The sequence below is a fragment of the Melospiza georgiana genome, chromosome 10, assembly GCF_028018845.1.
Source record: "Melospiza georgiana isolate bMelGeo1 chromosome 10, bMelGeo1.pri, whole genome shotgun sequence".
NCBI classification, from domain to species: Eukaryota; Metazoa; Chordata; class Aves; order Passeriformes; family Passerellidae; genus Melospiza; species Melospiza georgiana.
Genome location: NC_080439.1, coordinates 14,352,395 through 14,377,547, shown reverse-complemented (window position 1 = coordinate 14,377,547; position 25,153 = coordinate 14,352,395). Strand labels below are relative to the sequence as shown.

The 25,153-nt window shown below is 40.3% G+C and overlaps 1 protein-coding gene across 10 annotated transcripts in view; it reads left to right on the top strand.

Moving 5' to 3' along the window:
• The window catches only part of U2SURP (U2 snRNP associated SURP domain containing), a 42,280-nt gene extending 25,805 nt beyond the window's left edge, over positions 1 to 16,475 (top strand). For all 10 annotated transcript variants that reach the window (XM_058030862.1, XM_058030861.1, XM_058030860.1 and 7 more), the window contains 9 exons: positions 1,423 to 1,545; positions 2,445 to 2,601; positions 2,944 to 3,039; positions 3,624 to 3,690; positions 4,652 to 4,814; positions 10,753 to 10,863; positions 13,305 to 13,423; positions 14,536 to 14,703; positions 15,958 to 16,475. In XM_058030862.1, coding sequence (XP_057886845.1) covers positions 1,423 to 1,545; positions 2,445 to 2,601; positions 2,944 to 3,039; positions 3,624 to 3,690; positions 4,652 to 4,814; positions 10,753 to 10,863; positions 13,305 to 13,423; positions 14,536 to 14,703; positions 15,958 to 16,096 — 1,143 coding nt within the window. In that variant the 3' untranslated portion in view covers positions 16,097 to 16,475. The remainder of the gene's footprint in view (positions 1 to 1,422; positions 1,546 to 2,444; positions 2,602 to 2,943; positions 3,040 to 3,623; positions 3,691 to 4,651; positions 4,815 to 10,752; positions 10,864 to 13,304; positions 13,424 to 14,535; positions 14,704 to 15,957) is intronic.
• The last annotated feature ends 8,678 nt before the right edge of the window (positions 16,476 to 25,153 follow it).

Here is a 25,153-nt window from a genome sequence, read left to right as displayed (position 1 = left end):
GTGAAGGAAGGAAATGAGCATCTGCCACCTAAAGTGTACCAGTAGGTTACAGTTGTGGAGTTGAGAGGATATCTAATCTATCACTTGAATTGCAAACAAGGCTTTCTAGCTTTCTTACTGTTCAGGGCCACCTGTATTTCAATTTCAGAAGTGAACTTGTGTGCAAGTGCTCAGTGTGGGAAAGAAGCTCCTGGGCAGAACAGCATAAAGTTACTTCTAAACTTTTATTTTTTGCGACAGGCTTTATTTTAGAGTTCTGATAAGCAGTCTGACCATGGGTACTTGAAAGTGGTTTTGGAGGTCAAATGCTCTCTGCTTCTCATGCTTGACCCCTGTCTTTCTCTTCATGATGTCTCTGCACTTTTTTTCTTTTTGTTTTTCAGTCAGAAGCTTTAAATACATAGCTTACAGAGCAGTTAGTTTGTCTGAATCAAGGTCTTCATCCTGGTTGTCCTCCTTCTGCTCTCAATTGCTCTAGATTGAGAATCATTTTTTAGTTATCTGCTGTTTTAAAACTTTCTTAAATTATATGTTAAAGAGAGGAAGATTTTTTAATATATATACATCTTCAGTTACATTTAGTGTGTCAAACTTGAACTGAAACACATCTTTCAAATATGCTTTTTAAAAAGGAAAATGATAAAATGATTTGGTTTTGGAAGGGACTTTAAAGATCTGCTGTTCCAGCCCCCTGCCATGGGCAGGAATACCTTTCATTGAACCGGGTTGCTCAGAACTCCATCCAGCCTGGCCTTGAACACTTCAGGGATGGGGCAGCCACAGCTTCATGGGCAACGTGTGCCATTGCCACAGCACCTTCACACTGAATAATTTCTTAATAATAGCTAATCTAAGCCAACCCTCTTTTTGTTTAAAGCCGTTCCCCCCTTTGCTTGTCAGTACCTGTCCTTGTAAGAAATCCTTCTCCAGGTGTGTTTTAGTGACTTTGGGTGCTGGAAGGGGCTCTAAGGTCTCCCCAGAGCCTTCTCTTCTCCAGGCTGAATAAAATGAAAGTAGGAACACAATTTAAGTTCAATAATACGTATAAGCCAATGTTAATTTTAGTTATTTTATTTTACTAACAGATATCTTCTCTTACATTTGGTAGAGGCACCTGCTTTGAACATTGGGGCAGAATGAAATTTACTGTCAGGGTAGAACTGGCAACAGCCAAAATGGATAATGTAACAGGAATTTAAAGGGAAAAGGAAACCCAAGTGAGATTACTTAAAATGTAGTTCCTATATATGTATTTTTGTAAAATTACTAGTCTTCCCCAGTATGGTATCGTTGCAATATACTTCAGTATGGAACTACTGAAGAATAGTAGCCTACAGTAGTAGTTCTCTGTGATCTTTTTCCCATCATGTAAAATTTCTCAATAGAAATGTTTGAGCATTTATTTTTTCCTCTTGCTTCTAGCAACGGGTGATGACATGCTTCCGAGCATGGGAAGACTGGGCAATCTATCCAGAACCATTTCTGATCAAACTACAGAATATTTTCCTGGGACTTGTAAATATCATGGAAGATAAAGAAACAGAGGTGAGTGACCTCAGGAGTGATGCCTGCAGACGGCTGGGAATAAATGTGTTAATATAAAACAGAGCTGGCAAGGATTCTTTTGCTCTCTCTTTTAGGGTGAATAAGCCTTTCTTTCTTCCAAGTCCTTGCTCCTAAATAGAGGTGTAACATTTTCAGAAGCAAATACTGTTTATTCTGTTCTTGTGTTTCTTGCTTGTAGATTAGGTGCTGTGGTGGAGTTACATTGTGAAAGTGTTTCAGAGCAAAGACTAGTGCAGAATGACAGGAATTTCCTTTGTGCTGGAAATGCTCTGTAATACCTGTCTTTGAATTCTGAGTGGAGTTTCAGGCCTTGTAACTCTGTGGAAAGATACCTCTCAGAGCAGTGGGAGGGACACCTGCAGTATAATTTAACTAAAGCTGATTTCTTGGAGTGGAAAAGCAGGGTGAACACACACATGAAGGACAGTGCCTGTACCTAACAAGTTAGAATACACAGCTGTATTTTTAATTTGTGTGTTCCTTAAATTGGTGTTCCTGCTCAATGGTCCCTTTGTGTCTGTTGTTCATTTTACTGGTCTTGGGGAAACTTTCATATCAAGGAAGTATGATTTATCTAATTGATTTTGAGCTAAACCTCAACTTAATAGCTCTTCTTTTGAATATAGGTATTGGAAAGCTTCCAGTACATTGTGGACAAATTAAAGTTTTTGCTTATAATTTTTTAAATGAAGATATTGTTGTGTTATTTTCTCTACAATCAGCAACTATACTGCTTAGCAAAAATTGTTGATAGGCATTTTGGAGGTTTTGGTATTTATAAAAGTGCTTCTTTAAAAAGAAATTATTTGATAATTGGGGAAGTGAAGAAAAGCAATATAAATTTGTGCTTGAAATAATGACTTATTATTTGCTTTCAGGAAGTACCTGATGATCTTGATGGTGCTCCCATTGAGGAAGAGCTCGATGGTGCTCCACTAGAAGATGTGGATGGAATTCCTATTGATGCTGCTCCTATTGATGATCTGGATGGAGTCCCAATTAAATCTCTGGATGATGATCTGGATGGAGTTCCTTGTACGAAATGTTTCAACTTTCAGATTGCTTCTTCAGTCTTGCATCTTTTCTTCCTGTGTAGTTTTTAGAAATACAGCCCAGAATTGATCTGGCATTGAACTTTGTAAAATGTTGATTAATTTCAATATGCTCTACTGTCTTTGGATAGTAATTGCTTCAGGAACACAGGAGGTGTTTTCTGATGTAACCCAGCAAGATCTAAACCCTGGTTTCTTTGCTTTGCAAATACTAAGATTGTGTAATCTGTTTCATTGTTTAGTTCTGACTGTTATCTTAGTACTTTTTGGTTTCAACTTCTGAGAAGCTTTCTAAGCTATTTTTCTGTGTCTCTTTCTGCACCAGTGGATACAGCTGAAGACTCAAAAAAGAATGAACCTATATTTAAGGTTGCCCCTTCGAAGTGGGAAGCAGTGGATGAATCGGAACTGGAAGCTCAAGGTTAGTTCTGAAAGTATCTCTTCTGAAGTAAACTGAAAGCATAATGTCACTTATGTAATGATTATTTTCAGCTGATCTGTATTAAAATGCTAATAGGATTCATGTAACAGAGTAGGATTTTCTCTTGTAGCTTGTTCACTGAATTTTTAACCAAAAAGGAAAATGGTGTGTTCTGTTATGGTTATTCTACTTCAATAACTGATCAACCTTTAAAAGTAATTTCCTGTTGATTAAGAATAAATACTGAAAACAAACAACAAAAATGTGAGCATGTGGTTGGCAGTCTTTTTAAATCTTGGTTTGAAAGATAATGTTTTACAAACTGACAAATGCTTGTCTGCTTTTGAAGGATTTACTGAATATGATATGCAGTGGGAATTAATAGCTCTGTGAATCATAAACATTCTCATAATGGGGTGGTTGAATATTTCTGTAAAGTGCTAGATGCTGGCAAATTTTACCACACTAATTCTTATTGTATGTTATATACTATGTATATCTTACTATAATTATGTTACAGATACTAATTTTCAGATTAAGTTGTAGCTTTTTTGTTGTTAAAATTATCCTACTGTCTCTTGTAGCCGTTACTACTTCTAAATGGGAGCTTTTTGACCAACATGAAGAATCTGAGGAGGAGGAAATTCAAAAGTAAATACTTTTTCATTCTAATGAAAGCGTACTTATTTTATGTATCTAATGTTGAGTGTCTTTGGAACTACTTATAAGATATATATGTTATTTACTACATGAGTAGAACAAAAATGAAATTTTGAAAGTAGGAAAATAAGAAAATGGAGAAAACTCAGGATTTTAGTGCAGCATACTTTCAGCTCCCATGATTTTTTTCTAACATGGTAAATGACATCTTTTGGTAGAGTTGCTAACAATAATCATTGAATTTATGCTGATTTGAGAATTCAGCATCAAATAATAAGAGCTAAGATAATAGTATGGAAATCTTGCTGTCAGGTATATATGAATGAATCTAAACCTCTTTCTTCTGCTGAGAGAGCACAGTGAGTCATGTTCTGAGGTGTTTCACTGGATGCTGATGGGCTCCATGCCAGCAGAAGGTGGTTTGGAGTTCTCTTTTACTTTACTGAGAGGGTCTGTTAATGCTGTAAATACTTCCTGCATTGCATGGAGTCCTGCAGCACTCTAGTGGCCAGCCTGGGAATATAATATTGGGTATCTGCCATCTCTCAGGGTTATCTCCCAAAAGCAAAAGTAGTAAATATTGTTCTTCTGTTAAACCTAATATCCCTGGAAAGCACCATTACAGCACTTAGAGCTTCTGCTGAAGGAGTGGGTTTGCTTTTGTAGCTGAGATAGATATGTATTTAATGACTGTAAATTTAATGAGTTCTTCTGCACTCTGTTTCTATGAAAACTGTAAATTGTGTGAATCATAAAAACCAACAGTTAATTAAATGAGAAAGATCTGTCTCACAGATGGAGACTAATTTGTAGCTACAGACTTACATAATGTAACTTAACAGATTTCAAAACTAATAACTAATCCTAGAGACTAAGTAAGAGAAATAGTACATTTCATATATACTTAAGAGATCTGTGACATCTTAGTTAATTCTGTGTGTTTTCTGTAAAGTCAAGAAGAAGAAAGTGAAGATGAAGAAGACACACAGAGTTCTAAGTCAGAAGAACAGCACATGTATTCAAACCCTATTAAAGAGGAAATGCCTGACTCCAAGTCGTCAGTCAAATACTCAGAAATGAGCGAAGAAAAGCGTGCCAAACTCCGAGAGATAGAGGTGAGCATGGGGTGTTTTGTGCCACCCTTCTGTACCTTTCCAGTTCTCAGCCCACCCTGAGTTCTCTACATACAGCTGGGAGGGGTTTTTTCCTGCAATAATTATAGTCCTATAATATATAGTGGATTTTGTTGTAGTCTGGTGTATTTTTGTAAAGGTTTGTTTGTTCACACCCTCACCTTGCCTGGTTTTGATGTTTAAAATAATGAAGGAAAAAATGAAGAATAGAGTCAGGGCATATTACCTGTTGAGAATGACTGTTCTGTTTAAGTGTTCTGTTTCAGTACCAGTATAGCTTTAGATCACTTGGATGCCCTTACACTTTGCTCCTCTTGGAAAATTAACTTTTGGGATTAACTTTTGGATGTAGCCTTAGTCCTGTACCTTTCTTGTTTTTTCTGTTTCTTGCCTTGAAGTATCCGTATTTTATTGCATTTAAAAGTGTTTCTTTTCACTGTCTCAGCCATCAGTCAAAGAAGTAGATAGAGCTGACCATGTAGTCATGAGTTGGAAGTATTTTAATTGAAGTCCTACATGCAGTTCATAGGGCTCAGGATTCTCTCCTTTCTCCAAGCACAGGTGTTAGTGTAGCTGTTCAGCTTAACCAGCAGAGGTTGTTATGGCTTTGTTCTGGCTTCTGAGCTTGTGCTTGACTGAGAAGGCAACTAGAACTGGAATTTAGCATGAGCTCTGTGTAGCAGTGAAGCCTTTCTGCCATACACTGCCATGTAAAGTCAGGTTTTAAATTATACATGACTTCCTGGCTTGTATTCAATATTCAGACCCAGGGGTACATTGAATATCGGAATTGTTCTGTTCAGTGCATTAAAATGATATTAAGAAGTTGCTAAATGCTTATAGCAGTTGTAGCACCTCCAGATGACAGGTTATAACCTGGGTAATGTTTGGAAGGTGGAATTGTGGCTGCCTACCTGTTCATGCTATACTGTGCTGGTTATCTAAAATCAGACATTAGCAAAGCACCATAACATTCTTCTGAAATGTTCAGCCAGTAACATTTTAGAATGTCACAAATGTTGTTTCTCTTAAATATGCCTCTTTTTAACTATTCAGATTTTATTGAAATTAATAGACTCTCACTAAGCACTTAGGAATCTCTTGCTTAGCACAGCAGTTTGATAGTTCCTGATACACAGCCATATTAGGTGAATAAATTCTGAATGTGAGAAGCTGAATGGGATTTATGTCTGACCTGACTCATGGTGGCAGTATCTTTGTAGGAAATACATGATGTCAGACTAATGAAAGTACAAGTGAAACTAATTTTCACGTTGCTGTAATATTGATTGTAGCAGTTATGGAAAGAGCTCCTTTCAGACTGAGTATCTGTTTTACTGACATTATCTTGGCAGTTGTGGAGGCAGATCAGGTTGTGATTTGCTTTACTATTGTCAGTTTTACACTGCACAAGTGTTTTATGTTCTTTCAGCAGTGTGTTCTGTCAGTAAAAGTTTTAGGTGGCAAATATTTGAGATTTTCAAGTGCATGCTTGCATTTTATTCTTTTTGGTAAGTAAATTACCATTTTGGTTTCAGACTTTTGGAATTGCTGGAAGAGGAGAATTTTTTTTTTTTTTTTACTTTTGAGAACATTTTAGACACTATGTAGGAGCACTTAAAATTTTCCTCAAGTTTGTCATTGACAGGAAAGTACTCCCTGTACTACTTCAAAGCATTTACACTCATGGTTTGTTCTTTGTATGTACCCAATCCCTGCCAAAACCCCCATTCATTATTAAATTTGAGGAAAAGAGCTGAGGAAAAAAACAACCAATTACAAGCTTTAACAATTATGCCATCTAATATGCGTTATAAAAAGTGTTGTCTAAAATATTTGGCAAAAAAATTGGTGAAGTTTAATGCTCCAGCTGCACAGTCTACACAGTGACTGCCAGGGAAGCTAAAAACCATTTTTTCATGCATTTTTTGGAAATTCATTAATAAAGCAACAGTTCTTTCTCTTGGCACAGTTAGTAAATTAAGCTTGTTAGCTGGAAGGAGAAAGTGAAGTAAGAAACAAACTTTGGCCTCAGCCATTAGATTGGTGCCATCAGAGGAGGCAAGTTAGGAACCTTTTGTTTGCTTCCCTCATGCCCCTGTTAATCCTTCTGAAGTGTGAATTCTTTCCTGAACTTAGCAGGAGCAGAACCTTTCCTATAACACTGAAGAACAGTGATTTTTAACTGTTTTTTTAAGTGTGGAAAGACTGGCACTTTGCTGTATATTACAGCTCACATTTCAGAGTGGTCTTTATGGTGCTTTGTGTGTCTTTCTTCCTCCCTGAGACATGTAAAAAAAACTGTATTCCTCCTTGTAAAGAGACTGTAGTGCTATGAAGTGGTGAAAAAAATGAGAATTTATCATTTAAATTGTTCATTAAGCATGTTCCCTTAGAGTGTAGGTAAACTCACAGACAAAATGAAGCAGCTCATTCCTCTTTGGACCTTTCTCGAGGGTATCTCACTTCTGCCTCCACCTTGCTGCACAAATTTTGATAATCCTTCTCCAAACAAAAATGCACAGCACAAGCTTCATCTGCAGCAGGAGGCAGGCTCATCACAAATTCAGACATATTGGTGCTTCCAAAAGGGTTAAACAGGATTTTAGTCCTTTTTAGTAGCTGGCTTTACTCACCTGTGCTGGCCTCCTGAAAGCAGAGTTTGGCTGAGGGAGGAGGTCGGTGGTGTGGAGGGTTCCTGCTGAGTCTTTCTGCTGACACCCCAGCTGCAGGGGGGCAGGGGTGGATCCTGTTCACCCTCCTGTGGCTGTGCTCTGCCAGTGCCTCCCTGCACAGATACTCACACCAAACACCCCCTGCCCTCTCAGTTGGTATTGAAAGTCCGTTCATTTTTCTACCCAGAGCCACAGAGATTTTCCTGCCTGTCACAAAGGACAGGTGCTTACCTTTGTCAAGAAGTTCTATACAGTTTCCATTATTTCTTTCTCTGGATTATGGTGCTTAGTGCAGAATACTCAAATTTTGGGTATTTGTTAGGTCACAGGACTATCTGGAATTATAACTAGAACAAAATATAACCCTTTGGTTTTTGCAGTCTGTGGAGGTCTCTGTAGCTGGCTTCATTTAACTGCAAAATGGCATAAAGATACCCTATTAAATATCCTATTAGGCCTTATTGTGGCTTAATAACAACAGATGAGACAAATTGGCTTTTGCTTAACCAATAGTTTTGCTATTTATAGCAGTTTTTTCTTGAAGGCGATGACTACTCAGAAGATTCTGGTCTATTTTAAATCTTTGACTCTATTTCTGTTCTACATGAAACCAAAAGCAAGGAGATGCTTAGCTCCAAGACACATGGCAGCCTGAGAGTGTGATGGAGCAGGCCAGAGGGCTCTGTGGCAGAAGAGATACTTTACATGAGTATGTCAGTATGTCTGTCATCTGTTGTTGATAATATTGTAGCTGCAGAAATGCCACTACTTACAGACTTGCTGGAAAAATCAAGCTTTCAAAGAAATACTTTGCTCTGCTTCTGGGGAAAGGAATAACAGTTCTTTACTAGTTTGTATGTATAACAAGGCAAACAAACAGCAACAGCAGCAGCAACAACAAACAAAACCAGAAATCCAGTAACAGCCTTCTCTTGGCTGTCAGGCACCTTCCCCTCATGATCCTGCCATGGCTGGAGTCTGGGGAGTGTTGAGTGACTTGTTAGCACAGTGCAGCCTTTCCTGTTTTTCTCTCTTTTCAAGGCACCTGCTAATGACCACCTTCAGCCCCCACTCCACCCTCAGTTTCTGGAGGAGCTGTATGCAAATAATTCCTCTTGCCATTTTAAACTTGCTGCCAGCAGTGGGTTGTGTGCCATGCATGTCAGCATCTTTTGCATCTGTTGAGCTTATTAAATCAGGTGAAGCCTGTTTGGATTCCTGGTTTCATCTCAGGTTACTTTGGGCTATAGATTTAGGCTTCTTTGCTTTCAGAATATGATCAAATAGAGATTGTCACAGCTTTATGGCTAAAAATGTAAAGAAACACATCTTATGAGGATGGAGGGTTTTGTGGACTTCAGTTGTTTTTGATTTTTGGTTTGGTTTTGTTGTGTTTTTTAAACTGTATGGGTTATTTAGTTGGGAAAACAGAGTTAAAATCTTATGGGCATATTCATGCCGTGACAGCCCAAGAGGCTTCCTGGATCAGCTGAGCCTCCCTGCACTCCTCCTCTCTGGTACTGAAGGTGCTGAGCAGCTGCTGAGCTTGGAGTTTGTGTGCTGGTAGGGAATGCTATCCTGATTTCTTAGCAGAACAGGGAGTAGTGACACTGAGTGTATGGTTCCAAAAGGTATTTCTGCCTTTGAAACTCTGCTTTTAAAGTGGGGGAAGAAAAACATGCCTTTATAGAAGATGGTATGTGACAAATGATGGTGACAGTTTTCCATTGGCTGAATTGTCAGAAAAAATGCTCAACTGCAGGTAGAGCAGGCTCTGTGAGTGAGGGAGGAAAGCAGAACACTTGACAGAAGTTTACTATGGTATGAGATAATAGTGCTTTTTAAAAATTTTATTTTATGTCTTTTTTCCCCAAAGCAAGTTGTTCCTTTACATTTGAGACTAAATTGAAAAAGGTGGTGTTGGCATAAACTCTGTAACTGAAGGGAAAGGGGATCTTGTTCAAAGTAACGTTATCCTTGCTTGGGTTTTATGTTTCTTAACATGCTCATGATTAGGTTGTGATACCTTTCCTTTCTGTCAGTAATTGGAAGGGCTGATTAGATCCAGTCTGCTGGATTTTTGAGAGGGAAGAAAAAAACTGTAGAGTTTGATTTTGTGACTACTTCATATTAGGGAGAATGAGAATCCTTTCAGTTAATCAAAATGGACACAGTTGCAAAGTCTTTTCCTTTGTGTGTTTTCAGTGTGGAAGAATGAAATATTTTCAAAGAGAAAACAACTTTGTGTGTTTGCTAAAAATAAAAGCTCGAGCACTGAAAAAAATCTACTCATATATAGAATGCCAGTGTTGGAACAGGATGTGCAGGAGGGTCAGAGCATGAACATTTGGAAGAGGGAAAGCTCTTCCCTCCTTCCCCTCTTCCCCAGAAAAGAGACACCTTCTCCTCCAAAAAAAATTGAATGATTGTTTGTACAAGGACTTGTCACTAGGAAGAGAGAATGACAAATGATACGAGATGTGAGTGAAGTTTCATGATCTGAGAAGGTTTTAGTTCATCTAGACCAAAAAAAAACCCAAACAAAACAATACCAAAACAACCCACCAAAAAAAAAAAAACCCACATGGAGAAATTCTAACATTTGCTTAACTTTGTGACTGCCAGGGATACTGCAGCAAATTTAGTGTTACATTTAGCAGCACTTGGGAACTGAATTAGCTTGCTGAGCTTGTTAGCACATGAAAAAGTATTATGTTAGTAAAAATCAGTTCTTTCAAATCAGGCACTCTGTGCAAACAACCCTGAAGAGGAGGTGCATTGTTTTATGTCCCAATTATGTCAGTCATTTGATTTTAACTTTCAGGGTTAAATGGAAAAAGGCTGTTTCCAAAGGAAACTTTGAAATAGACAAGAGAAGTTGAAAGAATATATTGACACCTGCAGTAAATGATTTCATTTTGAAAGAAAAAAAAAAAAAACAGATAATGACCCAAGAAATACAAGGGTGCAATGTACTAATGATGAGAACAGAATTTAGTAGAGTAACAGAAAAAAATTCCCTCTATTTTTAGTTCTCACCATGTCTCTAAACAACTGCAGGTGCCTGCAAATGAGTGTGTGGTTTTGTTACTTTGATCCAGTTTAAATTTTGTATCTCTGTGCACAAGCTTGTATAGAAGGAATGAAGAATACAGATTCTATGTAATGGAAATTTCATTTTCAGCCACCTGCCTAACTTGATTATAATAAGTCAAATAATCTAATGGTCAGTATTATTTTCACAGCTTAAGGTGATGAAGTTTCAGGATGAGTTAGAGTCTGGGAAGAGACCCAAGAAGCCAGGCCAGAGTTTTCAGGAACAGGTTGAACACTATAGAGACAAGCTGCTCCAGAGGGTAAGAACTGTTCTTTGTGTTTGCCTCTGATTCTGTGATAGGCTTCTGTTGAGTTTATTGAATGTGAGGTGGCTGTAAACATAACAACACGTGGTTCTTGTTAAAATACTGCTGCAGTGTCAATCTGCATGCCTAAGTCCCAGTGCTTTCTGCAGAATACATACAATCTCCTTTTTTAATCCAAGTCCTGTCGTGTTTCCACTGCACAGTTGGGTACCACAGCCTGTACAGAAACCTTAGAGACCCCTCTGCATCTACTGCATGAAGCAAACTGTTAGTGTGGGAAAGGAAAGGACAGCTCTCAATTGAACATGCTCATCAGACTTCTGCTTTTGCTTTTAGTAATTGATCTGCCGCACTAAAGGCTTCCCAAGGAAGGGGGAAAATAGTTTGAAGCAGTGTATCTGTTTCTGATTCTCCAGTGTCTGAGCTTCCTGAATAATTGCAGTTCATCCATTCACCCAAATGTGACTGATTCTGTACCATGACTATTTTTAGGAGACCTCTCTGGACTGTGAAGTCAGAGTGATTTTAAAAGTTAACGTCTTATATGTAATGTGATGTGATCTCAAACCTTTGAAACATAATGAAAGAACAACCTCTTTGGACATTGTATGTGGTGAGGGAGGATAAATGACAGTTGCTTTTCTCATCTGGTTTAGAGCCTGACAGATCACTGATGGAATTAGGTACCCATGCAGTTCCTTGGAAGTTAAACACAAATGAGCAGTTTCCACCAGGGGTTCTTCTGTCACTTGTTATTTGCATTATTTGGTGCTCAATATCTGACTGATTCATGGTACCTTGAAGAAAAAGACTTTTAAAAATTAGGTAAACTGATCCCTGAAGGAGATGCACACATTGGAGGTTAATGTTTGCAGTTAAGACTTCATAAGGCTTTCATAATTTTCTTTCTAAATGTAGTTGTATTGTAAAACGTTCTGCTTTCTTGGTGGAAGTGTAAGTAAGTTTTCTTACTTTTCTGTAAAATTATTTGTACACTAAGCACAGAATGCTTAGTGAGACAGTAGCTTAAACAAACAGAAATTGATAATAACAGTCCTGATAAAATTTTAGATGCCTTGTGTTGAATTAGTTCAACCAGCTCACAATATTTTTGATTTTTAGTAATTGTCTCTTTTACTCTCAAGAAAGAAAGAAATATTTCTAACAATCATTGAAAACAATGGTAACTCTGTTGTTAAGGGAATAACTTCATCTTTTGCTTTAATGCCATAATAAAGTTAGTTTTTGTAACAGGAATGTAATACTGATCCTAATTACATTTCCCATGAACTTGGTGGTTGGTTGTTCTTTTTTATCAGACTTACAATTCCAAGAGTAATTTCCCAGCAACATTGTATATTGTTTGGAGTCTAGAAACTTAGAGCTATTCAAAATACTATTTATTCTTATTTATCAAGATGAAATACATAGTTATGCTGTCAAATAAACCTGGCACATCTTGAGAGTGCAGTGATTTTAGAGCTACCTAGCAGCAGTTTGTAAGAATAGGTGTAAGGATAAGGACATTTGGAGGTTTTACTGGTAAGCCTTCCCAGTAATAAGAACTTGAGACTAGATGAGGTTTAATGTCCTGGTATTTCCTGCACTTAGGTTAGCTCCCCTCCTTCTGCTGTTTTTCTTTTTTTTTTCTTTTCTTTTTTTTTTTCCCACCATCCCTCCTTTATTCCATTGAGCTAAATCACCCCTTCTTTCTCTTCTTTATGGGGTATGCAGGGAATATCTGTTTATTTTTTGCCATGGAATTGATTTTTTTTAATGATTGATCAGTACTAAAAACCACAGCATCTGATCTCTGTGTTCAGACTTGCTGATGAGCTTTGTTTTTATGTAGTTAATTTTCTATTTGACAGACAGACTCGGTGTGCTCAGGGGTATGTATTTTCTCTCACAATGGTCCTGTTGATACCTAGAAATGGACTATAATTGTTTGTTTTTGACAGAGTAGATGTTATTGCAGAATCTTGTTTGTATTTTTGTTTTGTCTTTAGATAACTTCTAGTTATGAGTGTATATCAGTTTTCAGTATGGATTAATATGGATGGCTGCACATGTTTAAAGTAGAAAGAGGTTCCTGGTATTCTTCCATGTTTAATTTAGTTTAGAAAATGTGTTACAGCTGTAAGATTGCCCTGAAATTGGTAACACTGAAGACTGTTCATTTCCAGTTAGATACTCAGATTTCTCACCCAGGCGGATATCCCTCATGTTTTGGTTAGTTTGTGTTACAGTAAATGTTTGTGCTGTGTCCCAAGCAGGAGGAAAGGCCCAAAGAGCTGGGAGGGTGTGACCATTAGTTCAGATCATGTGCTGTGTTCCATCAGTGCTCACTGCTTTTATGCTGTTTGTCATTAGCTTGATTGCCTCTAATAATTACTCACACTTTATCTGAAATCATGATCCTTCTAATAATCTAGGAAAAAGAAAAAGAGATGGAAAGAGAACGGGACAGAGACAAAAAGGACAAGGAAAAGTCTGAGACCAGGTCCAAAGATAAGAAGGAAAAAGAGGAATGTACACCAACACGAAAAGAGAGGTATGGCTCTTGTTGGGCTGAAGTGGATGGGAGGAAAACCCTCACAGTATCTTTGCAAGCAGTGGCAGCCTTGAAATTACCTTGTATCACACATCTGATTTTAAAAGAAAAACACAGAACCACCCAACAAAACAAAAAAACCAAACAAAACCCATGCTTTGGCTATTAAAACATGCTCCAAAATGTTAAAGGAATTGTCATTTTTGACAATTGACAAGTGGGGTCCCTTTGAACAGAGCTGCTCTTTGGCTCATTTATGCCCTGGGGAAGCATGGTCAGATGATTACCAGCTGCAGATGGGGTTAGGTGTCTTGTGGCAGTGAAGTGAATTGCCCGCAGTGCCTCAGTCAGAACTGTCCTGAGGATGGGCCACAGATGACGGGCAGTGCTTGCAGTGGTGCTGCACAGATGATGGGCAGTGCTTTCAGTGGTACTGCACAGATGATGGGCAGTGCTTGCAGTGGTGCCCCTGCACAGATGGTGGGCAGTGCTTGCAGTGGTGCCCCTGCACAGATGACAGGCAGTGCTTGCAGTGGTACTGCACAGAGGATGGGCAGTGCTTTCAGTGGTACTGCACAGATGGTGGGCAGTGCTTTCAGTGGTGCCCCTGCACAGATGATGGGCAGTGCTTTCAGTGGTGCCCCTGCACAGATGATGGGCAGTGCTTTCAGTGGTGCTGCACAGATGGTGGGCAGTGCTTTCAGTGGTACTGCACAGATGGTGGGCAGTGCTTGCAGTCGTACTCCTCTCCTCCCCCAGTGCAGATCCTGAGCAGCTGGGCTTGGGGCAGCTGATGGGACACTGATTTTCTGGTGCTTGCATAGCCAAACTCTGCCGTGGTTCTAGGTGTAGCTATGGTAAAAGGCCTTGCTTTTCAGGGAGCTGTGACAGAATGTGTTTACCGTTCCACCATCATTATTACCAAATGCCTCACAGGCCTTCATTTTTTTTCAAGCAGAGAAAATCTGTTGCACACATTACACTTGATTTTTTGTTTTAATAATAAAAAGCCTACAATCCCGTAATTACTCCCCAGTAACTGACATGCCCTTGGCTGAAGCCCGTGCCTGCAGAGGGAGCATGTCCTGACCGTGTGTTTCCCTGCCCTGCAGGAAGAGGCGGCACAGCGCCTCCCCCAGCCCGTCCCGCAGCAGCGGCAGCCGCCGCGCCAAGTCCCCCTCGCCCAAATCCGAGCGCTCCGAGCGCTCCCACAAGGAGAGCTCCCGCTCCCGCTCCTCGCACAAAGACTCTCCCAGAGATGTCAGTAAAAAAGGCAAAAGGTGAGCTGGTATCTTCTCTGGTTCAGGGAGCTGGTGGGTGTGCTTGCCTGGGCTTTGGGGGGCGAGGGGGTGTTCAGCAGGGCGCATTTGATACTCAGGTACTTTCTCTCCCAGGATCTTTAGTGCATGTTCCTCATTAATGCCTTTGAGCACTGGGGTTGGAAGTCCACACAGCCTCCTGCCCTGATAATCAGCTCCAGATTCTGCTCTGCTGTGGTTTTTTCACCTGTTTATTTACCTGTTTACTGGTGATTTTAAGAAATGCTGCTTTAAACCAGAGTACCTTGCTGCCTTCTTAGCTTTTTATTTTCAAAGGATAAATCTTCTGTAGTCCTAAAATTCCTGAAGCCCTTCTGTAGAACCTCTCAAACTGGAGTGACCATGCAGCTTGTCACTGATGATCAGCTTACATGAAGCTCCTCACTCCCATAGTTTGTTTTCTAAGGGAAAAAAAAAATCAGATACTGCTTATGGGGTTTTGTTTCCAAGCTAGGTATTTCCTAACCTCTGACACAAATATTTGTCTTTAGTTAATGTTAAACTTGAGGTGAAATTTTATTATTCTGCTAAAGCTGCTGTATCTTGAAAGTTCCACCTTCCACTTCTTTTAGAGGTACAGAATATCTTACTGATGTAAAATTCCTCAGTCAGGCTGAGGAATACTCCTTTGATGGTGTTGAAAAAATCATAGCACATAACTACATAACTGTTCTTGTGCTTATATAAATAAAGATTTCAAATAAAAGTAGAAAAGTAGTTGAGATTTTTTTAGAGTTAATATGATGCTTATTCAGGTTTCATTATATTAGATCAATATACTAGGTGTGGATTAGATGACAGTAAATTTGTGTCCCTTCTTTTTGTGTAGGGTTGCATCACATTGTGAATATGCTTGATGAGAATCAAAAGTATTTCACTGTAACACAGTAGAACATAGTTTTTCGTTTCTCTGTGGTTATAGGCTGCAGTTCATACAAGAGCCAAGCTTATGTGAAAGGCTGTGAGTTCCTGATGTGGGTTTAAGGACATGAGTGTGTGTTATTATTCATGTGGGTCCTAAGCACTGAAGTTAAGCCCAAATACTCTCAAAACCTTATAATGTAAAAATGGCCTTTTTCTCAAAAGCAAGATATCATCCTGTTACTTTCATTGTTAGGGAAGATGTTTCTGCCTCGTTTGGCTCAATAAATGAATACAAATAACTTCAGGAAAAGGTGCTTTCTCTAGTAATATTTGACTTTTTTTTTTTGGCAGGTCGCCCTCTGGCTCCAGGACACCCAAAAGATCAAGAAGATCACGATCCAGATCCCCTAAAAAGTCAGGGAAAAAATCCAGGTCTCAGTCCCGTTCTCCTCACAGATCTCACAAGAAGTCAAAGAAAAGCAAACACTGACAATGTTAATATTTTTTATGATGCTGTCACTTACTGGAAATGCAGTTTTGTTTTTGTGCCTGAACAGTCTGTTTAAAAACAAAAAAGCATTCCTGATTTTTTTTTTTTTGTGAATGCACGTGTATACTCATGAGTATCGGCATCTGTAGACCTGTCATTGTTTTATATTGTACAAAATATCTTCATTGTGACTATTTCCCAAAAGAAACATTTTTGTGTTTAGAAGTTTCATCAGAAATGTGTGTAACCGATCTGCTGGCAGTAGTGATATTTTGTTTTTAGAATGTTGTGACATAGCAGAAATAACCCAAATGTTCCCCCTTTTTGTAGCTTTGACAATTTGAATTAGATTTCAAATAAAATCTGAACAGAAAATGAAGATGTTGTTTTCTTGCCCCGGTGGTGATGCAGATCCCTGAGGGGGTGCAGGGTTTGTTGGGGAGTGCTGTGTGTTTCAGGCTGGGATGCTGGATGGTTCAGTGCAGCGTGGCTCTGTTCTGTTCTCATGGTTTGGCTCCAGGTACAGGCACCTTCTGAATCCAGTGGATGGGCTGTCTTTCCTGCTCTGAGATTTTACTGTAAGAAGAGTCCAGCACTCTGGTACCCACCCTGATAAGCTTTACAGGTAAATCTTTGCTTCCTATGTCTGAGTTTTAACCACAGGGAATATTTATAACAGCACTGTGATGTTTTTGTTCATTTTTACAAAAGGGCCTCTGCAAAGACACATCCTCTGGGGGTGTGTGTGTAGCATATGTGTCACTGATGTCTCAGTAACAAGCCACCTTTGTGGCACTCATGGGGAGCACCAAAGGACAGCAGGCCTGAGGCTCTGTGATTTTTTACATATAGATACAATAATTGCAGCCTTCAGTACTCTTGTTTTCTAAAACTGATTTTTCCTGCAAAAGGACAGCTTTTACATTATCTTACTGAATTTATTCCTCTGTGAAAATTCTTCAAGATGGGAAAAGTTATATTTTACTACATATTTATTGATATTTTTGATTCAAGAGGCTGTTTAACTTCTTTTTTTCATGTTAGGATTTCGCTTCTCCAAACCTGTTCTGTGTGTTAGGCATTGATGTGGCTTTGAATTGCATCACCTCACCATGCAACCTTTCTGTGGGTGGGAGAGGGGGAGGGAGGAGAAATGGGGAGGTTTCAGTGTTTATATGTGGAGGTGTGGGGAGATGGAAATAAAATTCTAAAATCAAAAGGGACTTGGCCTCTGGTGAGCTGTTTGTAAAAGCCAAAGCTGTGCTTAGCTGCAGGCACAGAGTGCTGCAGGATGGCCTGCTGCTTCATTGGTGTGTCTACAGGCTTGTCACAGTTAGAGATTTGTAAATGTGTTGGGGAAAACCTACTGGACATGTAAATAGCCTCACTGGCTGCACCTCCAGAGGCAGGATCTAAAAGGGCTTACAAAAAAGAAAAAAAAATTCTCTTTTTTCCCTGATGAGAGACATTGTTATAAGATTATGTAAATTGTTGCATACGTGATGCAACACATCACATATGTGATGTTTGCTAATGAGAACTCTGCAGTGATTGGAACACTGAAAATATGAAGAGTGCATGCATACTGTAAAGACTTTCTTAGAATGAGTATGGAATAGGTGCATTGGTAATAAGAAAAGAATACACCTTTTATCTGTTTGTAATACATTATAAAGAATCTCTTTTGGAAATATGCAGAGTTTATTTTTTGTATTTTTTTTTCTCCCTGTAACATAAGATGTTTCAGGATAGGATTCAGCAGAGATTTTGGTTGCTAAACTATTATATACCAATTATTTTTTTTTTTCTTAAATGCTGTATATTTATACCTGGCACAGACCAGATGAGGCTTTCTAGAAAGAAAAGTAGGTACTAAAATCAGTTGGGGACAGGGAGAATTCTAACTGTGCAGTGGGAAGATGATCCCTTCAGATCAAATTAACTTCATTTCTTTTATCTTGTAGCTGTTTATAAATGCAGGAGTGATAAATGTCAGTGTTCTGGGTCAAGTGGGACTAAAGATGCTTTGCCACAGAAGTATTTTATCTGCGGAATTGATTGTATATTTCATTTAACAGCTAAAACCCCTCAGGGTAGAAAATCACTTAGCATTTCAGGTACTTTTCAATAATTAATTTTCATTTCAGCTTTTACAAAATTCTCATCAGTGGAAAGCTTAAGCCAAGTAGCAGGAGAGCTAAAGGAGCACACACATTAGGGTGTATTTTGTAACTGGTCTATTATGCAATGCCTTTTTCAGTAATCTGTTCTCTCAATACCATTGCCATACCTCTTGTTCTTTGCTTCATGTCCTGGGCTCAAACAGCTGCTCTTACCCAATAGTCTCATAAGAGCAATTAAGATTCTGTATCTTTTACTGAATTGCCTGGACGTTTTTGCCCTGTAGAAAAAAGTATCTTTTGATCTTGCTTAGTCTTAATTTCCTCCTGCTTTTGTACTTTTGTTTATAGCTTGGCTTTTCCACAAAGAGAAGCGGGAAGGGGATGGCATCTGCTAACAAATATTTTGTACAAGATGCAAAGTATTATTGAAGACTTAGAATCAGGCTGCTTATGAAATTCATTTTTTTCTTTAGGTCACGTTGCAGTGACAAGGTACAGTCACCGTGTGCCATTACTATGGGACTTGTGTTCTGCAGCATTTTGGGGTGAAGTGCTGAGTGGGTAATGTAAAGAACTGATCTGGGATTCAGGAGGTAGCATTCAGATGAAGCCTTGTGAAATGAAATCCTGTCCTGAGGAGGTGTGGTCCTGTGTCTCCCGATGGTTTCTGTGGCTGTAGAGGAAGAGGGAGCCCATTATCCTGTGAGAGCCTCAGTGTGTGAGTGTCCAGCTCTTCACTTTGGGAGGGCGTGGAGACACGAGTGGGTGATAGGCTCCTCTCCTGCCCTGCCTCAGGGAAACCAGAGGGAAATGTTCATGCTTCAGTGTTCAGGCTTGTCCAAAGCAGAGGAAGTGAGTGTAGCTTGTACAGCCTGGTTCTGCCTGGCTGGGAGCCCCCATGCAGCCTGGAACAGAGTGGGGTGTCCTTGGGAAGGGAATGTCCCTGCTATGTTCCCAGATCTGTGCTGATGAGCTCTGGTGAAGCCTGCCCTGCCCTCCTGCACATGCCCATGTTTCCAGGAGAGCCTTCAGGGGACACAGCTGTGGGTGCATCTGCTCTGAGCCCGTCCTGCCCCGGGAGTGTCCCCGCAAGGCTTGGTCAGCTCAGTGCCGACTGTGGGCCCTGTGCTGCTGCAGAAAGCTCCGTAGTACATAGTGCCTCCTTGCAACAATTAAAATCTTCCCAGTGTTGCAGAAGTGGTTGTCTCTGAACTGCCTTTTTAAAATTCTGGCTTCTTTTGACTTCCCTGCACAACAGCTGTGTGTATTTTTTCTAGTGGTGTCTGAGGAAGAGTTGGTTTCTGAGCATCAGTGTCAGGTTATTATTCAGACACTGTACATGTGCATGTGGTCCCCCCACCTCCCCTTTGCAGGTATTGAAGTGTAAGAACCAACAACCACTTAGGAACAAGGGTAACAATGTTTCCCAAAGCATCTATTTAGAATTGCAGCTATTGCTGATGTGGGTTCATCTGTCCTGGTGACACGAGAGCAAAGAGCTCATGAAACACCTTAAAAACCAGAATCTTGGGATGAGAAAAGCAAGGTCAGCCACAAATGGCAAATCTGCTCTGACTTTATAATCACTTGAGGCAGTAACAAAAATGCAAAAAGTACAGATAACAACTAAAATGCTAATTTAATTCTGTCCAAATCTCTTTCCCCTGTAGAATACAGAAGTCTTAAACAATTGCATACTGTTTTTTCCTCCACCTGCTTCTGTCTGTGCAGTGTTGGCTTTCGTGGGTGAGCCTGTGCCATTTGCCACTTCTGATGTCTGGTCTTGTGCTGGGATGTTCTACAGTATGACTCTGTCATAAGCTAGAAACTTTTCTGTTTGTGGTTATTTAAAGAGGAAATGGTAATTTCACAGGGACTTTTTTTTTGTCTTACTTGCTTTTGGGTTTGTATTTTATACAGAAAATTTTCCAATTGACCTGGCAACAATAAAATTGTCAGTTTGCTGATTGCCAGAAATGGATTTATTTTTAACCTGGAAGAGAGCAGTGTTGGTGCCTGTTCCACATGAACAGCTCCTGGGCCTCAGCAGCTCTTGTGCTGCTCGGTGCTGTTCTGCCTGTGTTGTCCAACCCTGATGGCTGCTGCTGTTCCTCTGTCAACAGTGACCTCTGTGCTCCTCTCACTCATTAATGAGGCATGGGCTGCTGCTCTGCTTGTCGGTGTGAATCTCCCTTGAACAAAGCAAACTCCCACTGGGGGCTGCTGCTGGACAGGGAGATGATGAGCAGCTCGTTAGCACTGGGAGAGGTTTGCAGGAGCCAGGGAGGGCGTGGAGCTGCGGGGTGCTGTACTGGGACCTTGAGTGCTGTGGCAGGGCCACTGTCACCCCTTGGTGCTGTTCTGGGCCGGGTCCTGTTCCAGCCCTCCCTGTGCCTCTTGCTCCCTCCTTCTGTCCTTCCTGCTGCCTTGTTTGAGAGCTTGCCTTGAGGAAGGGGTGAGTGGGCTCCCAGGATGAGGTGCAGGGCAGGCAGGATGTGCAGAACTGGGGCCATCCCTTAGCAGCCATGAGCTGTTTCCTCTGTGCCTCTGTCCTTGTCCCCTTTGCTCCAGGGACACTTGAACACAGCACTCAAACATGAGTGCAGCAAATGCCTCCAAGGTAATTTAGGTTCTGCAAGATCTGTGAAAGATGAAAAAGAGGAAGGAGACCTCAGATGCCCCCACAAGATGGGAAAGGCTGGGATATGAACCCTTGATGTTGGAGGCCAGAGTATTCCTTTGGGATAGATTACAAATCCCAGTTACTGAGATCTCTGCTTAGAGCTCAGAGTTCTTAAACATGGAATGTTTTGAGATTCCTGGACCTGCTCTATTTTTACTCTTGTGTGGACTGGGGAACTTGCTGTCGCTGTTGGCCTTAAATACAAACCATCAGTTTGACCCTTCAAGACCTTGTTAAGAGGCTGCCTGCAAGCAAGTGTGGAATGTTTCCTGAATCTTTCTTGGTCTCCTGAGGCTGGACCTAGGTCTGTGATCAGAGCTTGTGTATGGTAGCTATGCCTGTAGAGAGGTGAGCAAGGAGAAACAGTAAGCATAAGGTCTTGTAAAGGTCTCAGAAACCTTTCACAGAAAGATTTAATCTTACAGAATTTCTTAATTCTGTATGACAAATTGTTCTTGTTTTAAAATTTAGCTGGCGTGGGAAGAGGAGGGTGGAATTGATGCATACAATTTGGATTTGTGGAAGATGGAGCAGCCTCTGCCCAGGATTGAACTTCCAGGATCATTACCAGCAATCAGAATCATCACCAAAGCCATCACTGGGAGTAGAAACCAGTTTTCATATTTTTAGAGCCATGCTAAAGAGGTACAGCTCTGGTGTTTCAGGAATGATTTAGCCAAATGTTTTCACCTGCTGGATTCTGCTAAAGCAAACACTGACCACATTGCTGCAAATAGAGACTCAGGAGGGTAGAGGTGAATCTTCTGAACTTCTTATGGTACAGAGGTTTGCACTGCAGCTGATACTGGGCATTTTCACCATGAAATCTGCATCTCTTTAATTGCTGGTGATTTTTTTTTTTCCTGGCTTTTTAGGTTATCTACCCTGTGCTATGAGTAAAGAACAGGCTGCTGATTAACTGAATGGAGACTTTTGCCTTGGGCAAGTTCTGGAAAAGAATTTGCTGTAAACTTTTAGGCATCAAACTGGGATTGGATTCTGACCATTGTGTGAACTATGGGGCTGGAGATTCTCATTCTCTGTTTTTGCACAGGGTAATTGTACTAAATCAATAAATAAAGAGAGAAAGAAAGAGAGAGAGAAAGAAAGAAAGAGAGAGAGAGAGAAAGAAAGAAAGAGAGAGAGAGAGAAAGAAAGAAAGAAAGAAAGAAAGAAAGAAAGAAAGAAAGAAAGAAAGAAAGAAAGAAAGAAAGAAAGAAAGAAAGAAAGAAAGAAAGAAAGAAAGAAAGAAAGAAAGAAAGAAAGAAAGAAAGAAAGAAAGAAAGAAAGAAAGAAAGAAAGAAAGAAAGAAAGAAGATAAGTTTGTAATAAATCCTGATTTCCAGGCAGTTTCACCTGGGGAAAACTCATCTTTCATGCCAGCCTGCAGGAAGTCTTCACTGTGGTATGGAGTAGAAATATGAAAATGCTACAGATAAAGTCTCTTTTTCTCAAATCCTTGGGATTTTCAAGAGTAATTAGTGAATGATTTATGCTACTTTGAGTTTTGAAGAGATGCAATGGATTAATTTCAAGAACCTTCCTAGACAGTCATTTATAGCACATTGTATGTTACTTATGAGAGAACCTGAATTCTCACTCTTTGTGCCCAAAGCTCTGTGTTTGAATTTTTACACAAGGATTGGCAACTCTCTTCCCTGGTATTTAAAAATTTGTCCAATCTCTAGTCAAATGAGGACTGGCTATTTTGCTCCATCACCTGAGAGCTTAGATCCAAGGGCACATTGCTGTGTGTCTTCTGCCTGCTGCCCTCGGGGCCAGGAGAGGCAAGTGAGGCCCCTGGGACTGTGCAGCAGGAGGTGGGGGGTGCCAGGCAGAGCCCCTGGGACAGGGATGCTATGGACTGGGATGTTATCCAGCCCCTGGGACAGGGATGCTATGGACTGGGATGTTACCCAGCCCCTGGGACAGGGATGCTATGGACTCAGATGTTATCCAGCCCCCAGGACAGGGATGCTATGGACTGGGATGTTACCCAGCCCCTGGGACAGGGATGCTATGGACTGGGATGTTATCCAGCCCCTGGGACAGGGATGCTATGGACTGGGATGTTACCCAGCCCCTGGGACAGGGATGCTATGGACTGGGATGTTATCCAGCCCCCAGGACAGGGATGCCATGGACTGGGATGTTATCCAGCCCCTGGGACAGGGATGCTATGGACAGGGATGTTACCCAGCCCCTGGGACAGGGATGCTATGGACTGGGATGTTATCCAGCCCCCAGGACAGGGATGCTATGGACAGGGATGTTACCCAGCCCCCAGGACAGGGATGCTATGGACTGGGATGTTATCCAGCCCCTGGGACAGGGATGCTATGGACAGGGATGTTACCCAGCCCCCAGGACAGGGATGCTATGGACTGGGATGTTACCCAGCCCCCAGGACTGGGATGCTATGGACTCAGATGTTATCCAGCCCCCAGGACTGGGATGTTATCCAGGGACAGGGCTGCCCTGAGCAGCTGAAGGGCTCCTGGGCACCCCAAGCCCTGGGGGTGAAGGGTATTTGGATCATGGATCTGAGTTTCAGAGATGCCCAAATGTGTGGGGCTGAGGTAGCTGATAGGTGTGACCTGCTAAAGGTTTGGGAAGATGTGATGTGAAACAGTGCATTGCCTGTTGTTTTAAAGGTGTGTGGCTATAAAAGTAGAATCTTAATTTCCTTAAAAACTTGAACCAGTTACACAACAGCTGAAAAAAAAAATCTAATTTTAATAAAAGTCAAGTAGAGACTGATCTACACTGCACTGTCCCCAGGACATTTGCAAAGTTCTGGAATTCCTTCAGCTGCACAAACAGAAATTTATAAATATTTATTGAAAAGTAGTTTATTGAAAATGTCACCTGTGCAACTGGAAATGAACATGAAAGAGAAACTGGGGTGGCAGGGAACAGCTTGTTGCAGACAAGTTGTCCACTTGGTTTTGTATTTCTGGTTTATGAGTGGCTGCTTTAATTTTGGTCTCTGCCAGCTGCTCCTGCACACACAGTTCAGAAGGAACATCCAAGAGAAAATGGATTCTTTAGGAGGCAGATTGTGGCAACCATCACTTAATGGAATGGATGCTGGAGGATTCAATATTATTGGAAAAAAGTGTGTTTTGAGGGAAATCAGCTGCCACTGCTGCATGACAAGTTGAATATGCTGTTAAGACATCATGCACAATACTAAAAGGAAGGGTGCAAAATATAAACACCTTCAATTCTAAATGCTGCTGTAGAGACTATTCTCACCCATCTCCAGTGGTGAGACTAAAATAAAGTCTTAAACAAATTTTGGATTTCCCAAGTTTTGAAAACTACTCAATTTTATATAAATTTTGTTCACATTTTGTAGTCTATAATTTGTGCTTTAGTTTTAAGAATCTTGCTTTTGGGCAATGTTTGAGGAATTCAGGATCTCTATTTATCCTGATTAGTCAAGATACAGGACTATTTAATCAGCACCAGAACTTATCTCACACTAGGTTTATAACAGCATAAACCTCCATCTTTAAATTTCTTTTAAAAGATAAAATCTTGCTCAAGTTTGACTTCAGGAAAAACTTATTGTGCCCATTGCATGCTTGTGGACATGAGAAAGGCAAATCTTAAAGCATGAAAAAATAGAAAGTGGGAAAGTGTTCCAACAAGGATGAAACCTTTTTCAGCCCCACTGCTTAAATCAAGGGATGTCGTGGAGGGGATCTTGGAGAATTCTGACTGGAGCAGTGTCACTTTGAGGGAGGAATAAATTCAGCTAGTCAGGATTTGAGTTGCCTAAATATTACATGTAAGATTCATAAACATAGTTTATAAAATACTAAACTGTAACATAAAATATCTAAGTATTGAATGAAAAAAAATATTTTCCCCTCATTTTTTAAATAGGGGAATTTTAATTGCAGGTACTTATCCCTCACTTTACACATTTCTGGCAGCAGAGTTTGAGGTAAATAGAGCCAACCTACTTCTGAGTTTTGTAGTGTGTAACAATCTGCACTGGAAAAGCAGCATTCTCTTCTGCTCCTCAAAGCAAACTACATGTAATTGTCAAAAAGTAAAGCTGGTCTAGAAAGAAGTGTTGGGCTTTGAATTTTACTTTTTGAATGATGAATTTCGCTTTTTGATGAAAGGAAACTTTTCATTATTTGATATGGGTGATCTAGTATACTGAAATTAGTGAGCCTAAAATAGAAGTAGTAAAGAAGTTTGACATGAAGTAAAATAGAGGGTGGAAAATGTATA